This window comes from Rhincodon typus, chromosome 10 (genome assembly GCF_021869965.1).
Source record: "Rhincodon typus isolate 14 chromosome 10, sRhiTyp1.1, whole genome shotgun sequence".
In the NCBI taxonomy this organism is placed as follows: Eukaryota; Metazoa; Chordata; class Chondrichthyes; order Orectolobiformes; family Rhincodontidae; genus Rhincodon; species Rhincodon typus.
Window position 1 is genome coordinate 60,942,131 of NC_063341.1, and position 7,954 is coordinate 60,950,084.

The following is a 7,954-nucleotide window of genomic DNA, read 5'->3' on the forward strand; positions in this document are numbered from 1 at the left end:
GGCAGAGAGACAGAGAGCGAGAAGAGGAGGAAGAGAAGGAGGAGGGTGAGAGGGATACCTAGCCCCTTCTCACAGCCAGGGCTTGGAGCTGAACTCCTTGCCTCCCTGACTGAACTGAGGCAGCCTGCGGTAGGTGTAAAATGCACGGGCAGTTCAGTCCTTTCCTGAATGGATTCGCCGCTTTGCTGAGAAACTGATCCTGCAAGCGAATGGAGCGATAGTTACCTTCGCCTTCCTGAAGTGTGGATTATACAGATATTGACCAACAGCAACAGGAGGGTATATAAAGAGACGGATTCCTTTGATTTTGTTATTCAGCAAACCCCCCACCCACCCCATCACCCACCCTCCATCCCCAACAACCATGCTCTATTTCCAGTTGGTGATAATGGCAGGGACTGTCATGTTGGCTTATTACTTCGAATACACCGACACTTTCAACGTCCACGTCCAGGGATTTTTCTGCCATGACGGCACCTACAATAAACCGTACCCTGGACCCGATGAAAGCAGTGCAATTCCGCCAGCTCTCCTCTATTCTCTTGTGGCCGGGGTTCCCCCTGTTATGGTAAGTGCTCGTAGAAAGAAAGGGCGAGGGTTCAGGATTTGGGGGAAGCGTATAGTTCTTGCTCTGAGCTCCAGCATCGAATGAGTGTCATACATTGCTCCCTGCTGTCGTGTGCAAAGGGATGTGCTTGTGCTGTTCCGTTATTAATGACAGCCAGAGTTGCATTTTGTAACCAGGAGAGGACAGTGACCAGCGTCTGAGGTGAAAATAAATCATGACTGTTTTACCAGATATGCTCGCCCAAAGCTTTCAATGCCTTTCAACCTACCCAAACACTTTCTCTCTCTCACTCTCTCTCTCTTTAACACCGTTAGCAGCGTTCGTCTGTGTAGCCACAGAGGTTAAGAACTGAAGAGGTCTCCCAAGAGCGGGCTAATCAGTTCAGTAACAATTGATGCCGCTGGTGAAGCGGGTCTGCTCGGAGTTGTGAATGAATATCTTTAACATTAACGTTCACCGGCGCAAGATTCCACTGGAACACCCCAGTGCAATGACACAGACGCGTGGCTGTGGCAAATTAAATAGAATATCGGTTGAAACTGAACAGGGGGGTGAAATCGAACGGGTTTCTGTTCCTAATGTGTGCTGACGCTCCCGTTGTTAGTGGGCTGGAGTGTGCAAGGGCGATGTGGCAGCATTTCGATGTGTCCCTCAAAGGCAAGGTTGCCCAAATATTATATGCAGAGGTTATGATCCGGACCTGTTAAATCTGAGCTTCCCTTTCATTTCATGCCCCTCCTGCTGAATTCCAAAACAGCCAAAGAAGCTTCTTCTGGTGTCGTTAAGCAAGCCACAAACCCCGGTTTTGTGGAAGATATTTGAGATGCAGAAGAGGCAGGGCTGGGGTTGGGAGTGTAGAGATATAGAGCTGTTCGGTGGGAGGGGGGAGAGGGATATAACAAGAAACGTGGATCCAGAGTACCGCAATTATTGGCCGAAGCGCCAGTAATTTCAGTTCTGGTTGTCACTTTGAATTAGACGCTACAGGCAGAATGATAAAGGGAGAAAGCACAGAGCGAACAGACCGAAGAAGCAATGGGTCTGAAAGAGCTACATCAGTTGTTTACTTTTCGTTGCTATTTTGGTATACAGGGTTAGTTCATTTCAGTTTTAAGAACATTTGACAAGATACAAGACGTTCTTTTACATTTGACAGGGGACAAATTATGCATATTAATTTTTAAGTTCAACAGGTTATGTTATGAATAAATTACAGCACAGTCTTCTTCGCAGCCAGTTTTATTTTAAATAGGATTTGTTCACTACCATATAGAGAGATTGGTGCTGGAGAGGTATGAACAATGTGAATAATAAAATACAGTTAAAATATCATATTGATCAAGCAACATATCAAGATTGCCAAAAAAAAAGTCAAAGCTTTTTGGCTTGCATCCATCAAGATTAAAATGAAACAAAAACAAATTCAGAAAGGGAACAATAATTCATACATTTATAATCATACTACTTAGAAGAACAAAAGCTGCAGATACACGGGGACACACCACCACTTGCAAGTTCCTCTCCAACCCAGACCACTGTGACTTTAAATTATATCCACTCCTTCATTGTCAATGGGTCCAAACCTGGAACTTCCTCCCTAATAGCACTGTGGGTGTACCTACACCCTCAAGGATGGCAGCCGTTCAAGAAGGCAACTCATCACTAACTTCTCAAGGGTAATTAGAAAAGACAATAAGTGCTGGCCTAACCAGGAATATCCAGATCCTGTGAACTAACTTTTAAAAAGATTGCTTCCATTTTAAGATTGGATCCTTGCATTTAAGCCCTGATATATGCAAGATGAAAAGCTTCAATTTTATGCTTCTTTTGAACAATATTTATGTTCTGTACTACAGAAAAATTAAAATAACATTGTACAATAGACTTGGAACATCCTCTCATCAAACTAATTGGATTTTGAGGCTGTCTTTATTCTGATAGTCTTGGAAAAGCAGGAAATCATACCTTTTGAAATTTTTTGAAACAGAGTAAATGGTCTTTTCTTAAAAGACAAAGGTCCCAACTACCTCAAATTTATACACAATTGCTGAATGGCTTTGATTCAAACCATAAAAGGGGAATAAATTTAAAATAGTTGCAAAGAAAAAATGAGTTTCATAATCTGGGGATCACAGAATTTCTGCCAAATCCCACCATAAATGAGAATACAGAAATTGATTTGCTATCCAAAATAAATGTAGACTTATGTGCTAAGATATTTTCTGGGGTAGAATTGATGTGTTTTACATATGTTGTCAAGCATAAAGCAGTACAGTTATAGCAAATTTAACAGTGTAATACTTCATGCTCAATCTACCACTGTTGTGGGCTGGTTTTAAATTTATTGGATTTTTCTTTAGGTTCCCTAGCTGTAGTCCCTTTGCACATTATTAATGAGAAGCCTTAACTAGCAAGCTGAAAAACAAGAATAAGGGAACTCAACCTTTCAGCGAGATTCTGTCATTCTATAAGATCATAGATTTGTACCTCTACTTATTTTTATCCATATCTTAACAAACAAAAATGTGTCAGTTAACAAAAACAGAAAAACAAAATCAGAAATTGCTGGAAAAACTCAGCAGGTCTGCCAGCATCTGGGTTCTGAATGGATTCTGAAGAAGTGTTGCTGGACCCAAAACATTAACTCTGCCTTCTCTTCACAGATGCTGTTAGACCTGCTGAGGTTTTTCAGAAGTTTCGGATTTTGTTAAAAATCTATCAGTCTCAGACTTGGAAATATCAGTTGGCCAAGCCTTAATGTCTTTTGGGAAGAGAGCCGCAGATTCTATTGCTATTCATGTGTTAATGTGCATACTGATTTCAGTTTTAAGTTTTAAGATTTTACAGTTTCTCTGTATCGACTCTATCAATCCCCATTCTCATTTTAAGCATTTAAATTGTATCCACACTCAAACTTCCAAACTTGAGGAGAAATAAATCAAACATATGCATTGTACACTTCTCATGTAATCCTTTCATTCCTCTAATTATTTTGGTAAATCTATATTTTACATATTACAAGGATAATATTTCTTTCCAAAGATTCAGCATTCAACATAAAACATAATGTTCTAGAGAGGATCTAGTGAAGGCTCAGCACAGCTGAACTGTAACTTCCTTACTTTTGCAGTCCACCTTCCTTGAGATAAAGGTGAATGTCCCGTCGGCCCTTTTCTTGCTATTTGTCCTCTGCACCAACTTTTATTGATTCATGCACATGGACATCAAAATCCCTTTATTCCTCTGCAGCTCCCAGCCTGTCATCAAGAAGGAATTCTGAATTATCTTTCTCATCTTCCAAAGTTACTGACCACATACTATGCCATGATGAACTCCTACTGTCTTGGTTTTCACACTCATTTGGTCTTTCTGAATCCCTTTACAATTTCAAGCTCCCAACAAGACAAGTTATTACGTCGCTTACTTAAAGTAATTTGTGAATTTGAATATGCAAAACCACATTTATTCTTTCACCCAAGTCATTAAAAGCTATGTCGAAAAGCAGATGTGCCAGCAAAGATTCCTGGGGAATATTATTTATTGCATGCTACACATCAGAGAATGAACGATTTAATCATCCTTCTACTAGCTCTGAACCAATTATTGACCCACGTCATACAATTACTTCTAATTCTCTGTGCTCTCATTTTTTAAAATAATTACTTTTCTGAATCTTTCTAAATGCCTTCCAGACATGCTTAAAAACATTCACATTAGGCAAGCTCAGCTCAAGATTCTTCAGTGGCTGACATCAGCAAATGGTTAGTTTAGGGGAAAGCAACAGTTGAAATGTTAAAAGCAATAGTTTGTGCGTAGCTTCACTGTATTGTAGGACTTCCAGTTTAGTCTTAAGAAAGGCTCAGGATCTGAAGTCAAGTTAACTTTCAGGATTTGTTGAACTAGTATATCATTACAAACAAGCGAGTTTATATATCAAATGTTATTAGTATCCTTTGGGAACCAAGACCAGTTCAGGTGTGTTCTTGATTAGAAGTTCCCTCAAGATATACCTTGAACACTACTAGACACACTACTTTTGTCCTAATATTCATTTTTTTTTAAAAACATCATGCCACCCTTAATTTTTCTTCAGAGGTTCCTGGTGTGCTGCTTTCTTGAACTGTTTCAGTTTCTTTTTTTGTAGGCACACACACAATGCAGCAAGGCAGGGAGTTCTAGGATATTGGTGCAGTGACACTGAAGGAATGGTGACATATTTCCAAGTCAGCCTGGCAAGTGGTTTGGAGGGAACATGTATGTGGCAGTGTTCCCATGCTGACCCTTTTCCTTCTAGATGATAGTGTCATGAGTTTGGAGCTTCTATCAATTTCTGCAGCACATCTTGTAGAGACTGTTGCTCTTGTGACACAGTGGAAGAAGGAGTGAATGATGGACTATTTCAACTTAAAGATTTGTTTTACAAGTTTTATCTAAGATTCCTAACATCATATGTGAACAAAATTAATTATGTGCATACTTGTGCATTTGATTTTGCTATTATACTTGATTTCAGAGAAATCTCATATTTAGAAGGTCAGCCAAATCTCCCTGTCTTCAGGCTGTTTGGCACTTTTTGTCATAGTATCTTCCTACAATTTACCCATGAGACTCTAGTTATACAAAGTTGCTAACCTACATAGTATGCACAATTCCATACTGTTCACCTATCTCTAAATGAGCTACACTAATATTGTTCAGGAAGTTTGACAATATTTAGGACAAGAAGTCCCCTTGGTTGTCACTTCCTTCAGAACTGTGCAAACCATCTTCACCAGATGGATTGCAGATGTTCAAGAAGACAGTCTTTTACCACGGTCTCAAGGACAACAGGTGATTAGAAATAAATGTGGATTTTGCAGGTAATTTGTACAACCCAAGTTTAAAAAAAGGCCTAAATTCAAGAAACACTTTTAGGAATTTATTTAGATAGATTTTATTCACAATTGTGAAAATAATGTCTGATGCCAAGTTGCTATGTCACCAGACATTAAATTAAAATCATTTTCGTTGTTATATGGGAAACATGCTGTTACTGAAGAGATTGAATTGGAGAGATCTGTTTATTTCATGTCTACAATTCCCATTAGAGAATTAAATGCGTTCATTTGAAACCAAATTTGAGGCATTGTGTCAATTCCAACTTTTGAGCATCCTTACCAAGCAAATGAAGCACTAACACTTTGAAATCTGCCTTTTCAAGTTCTCCCAGTGGAATAAATTATATGATGAATAAGAGTGAGGAAAAAGATCAAAATTATTGCCATAATTTTAAAATGCACTTTAATTTGTTAGTTTAGTACCGTAGACTGTTTCCTGGAATTACATAACAGCCTTGTTTTCTATGGTGTTTAAAAACTTTAAAAAAAGACAAACTTCTCTCAGATTAATGCACAAAAATTGATGGTGTCACCCATGTCATATGATGAAATCATACATATACCTTTTATTCATGTGTATCCTGTTGAAAAGAAACCATAAAACCACCAATGATGACCGTAAAATGACAGGGTATCTCATTGTTTTGAGTATCTAAATGTTTAATTGTTCAGAGTTAAAATGGTGTCTCTCTCCATTAACTACATTTGGGACACTTGAAACTTGATATTTGAAAATTTTGACAAGGGCATGATGTTTTAAGCAAATAAACTGATCATTAACATGCATTGCTTTTTTTATTCAGGTTTGTAAACACTTATTTGATTTTCTACATTAACAATATTTGTTTTTAGTAGTGATAAAAAGTAAAACAAATCTATCTTGTCTTAAAACAGTAAAATGTGATCAACTGTCTTATTTTAACAGCTGAAGCAATTTCTTATTACTAGCCTTCCAGAAACCTTCTTTATCAAATGTTCTCTCTCTTGGTTTTAATGAATAGGACAAGACCAAATTGTTCTGAATTGTATGAAGATAATAAAACTGAAGTATTTGCATGGAACACCAGGCAAAGGAAAAAAATGTCTATATCCAAAAGTAATTGTAATTGATAAGATCATGCCCAGTTAGTTGACAAGGCTTAAATTTTCTCACCTGCGATATGTGAATTGCTAGAGGTTGTAATATCTTTCTAGTACACTCCTTAAATAACTGGAATGCTTCCTTGACAGAGATAGAAGGTCAAATAAGAATTAGTCATGTAAAGTTGTCTTATGACTAATTCATGAGAAATCTAACATTCTAAAATGACCAAAGTGATCAATTTTATATTATATTTACAAATACAGCTTCTTTTATGTAAAATGCCTACATCAAGTATAAATGACTTTGATGAGGAAGTGAAACAGTGGGTTAGTAAGTTTGCCGATGACACAAAGATTGGTGGAGTTGTGGATAGTGTGCAGGGCTGTTGTAGGTGGCAGTGTGGAAAAACAGAGGGATCTTGGGATCCATGTCCATAGATCCCTCAAAGTTGCCTCAAGTTGATAGGGCTGTAAAGAAGGCGTATGGTGTGTTGGCTTTCATTGGCAGGGGAATTGAGTTTAAGAGCCACGAGGTTATGCTGCAGCTCTATTAAAACCCTAGTTAGACCACACTTGGAATATTGTGTTCAGTTCTGGTCGCCTCATTAGAGGAAGGATGTGGAAGCTTTAGAGACGGTGCAGAGGAGATTTATCAGGATGCTGCCTGGACTGGAGGGCAGGTCTTATGAGGAAAGGTTGAGGGAGCTAGGGCTTTTCTCATTGGAGCGATGAGTCGTGACTTGATAAAAGTGTACAAGTTGATGAGAGGCATAAATAGAGTTGATAGTCAGAGACTCTTTCCCAGGGTGGAAATGACTATTACAAGGGGGCATAATTGTAAGGTGATTGGAGGTAGGTATAGGGGAGATGTCAGAGGTAGATTCTTTACACAGAGTGGTGGGTGCGTGGAATGCGCTGTCAGTGGTGTTAGTGGAGTCAGGTACATTAGAGACATTCAAGTGGCTCTTGGATAGGCACATGGATGATAGTAAAATATAGGGTAGCTTGATCTGAGAGTAGGATAATAGACCAGCACAACATTGTGGGCTGAAGGGCCTGTACTGTTCTATATTCTATGTTCTAAGTATTGCAGTAAAATTGCCTGTAGGAATCATGCACATAAATGAAAGTCTTCAGCCTCACTATATTTTGTAAATTTGAAGCTTCTTTATCTTTACCTTTACTTGTCAAAGTGTTTCATTCAAAGTGACCAGTAAGCAAAAATGCTTAGGTTTAAGAATATGATTATTTCTTAGAAATAGTCCAGTAATTGTTCTTTACACCCTTATAATTGCATTTCAACATAAAAACCAACCTGTAAAATAGGTGATAACAAGGTGTAGAGCTGGATGAACACAGCAGGCCAAGCAGCATCATAGGAGCAGGAAAGCTGACGTTTCGGGCCTAGACCCTTCTGAAGGGTCTA

At 38.5% G+C, this 7,954-nt stretch overlaps 1 protein-coding gene across 1 annotated transcript in view; it reads left to right on the plus strand.

Moving 5' to 3' along the window:
• The first annotated feature begins 364 nt into the window (after positions 1–364).
• Positions 365–7,954, plus strand: part of plppr5a (phospholipid phosphatase related 5a) — a 98,433-nt gene continuing 90,843 nt past the window's right edge. Inside the window, exon 1 of the mRNA XM_048602270.1 lies at positions 365–568. Within this exon, the coding sequence (XP_048458227.1) occupies positions 365–568 (204 nt within the window). The remainder of the gene's footprint in view (positions 569–7,954) is intronic.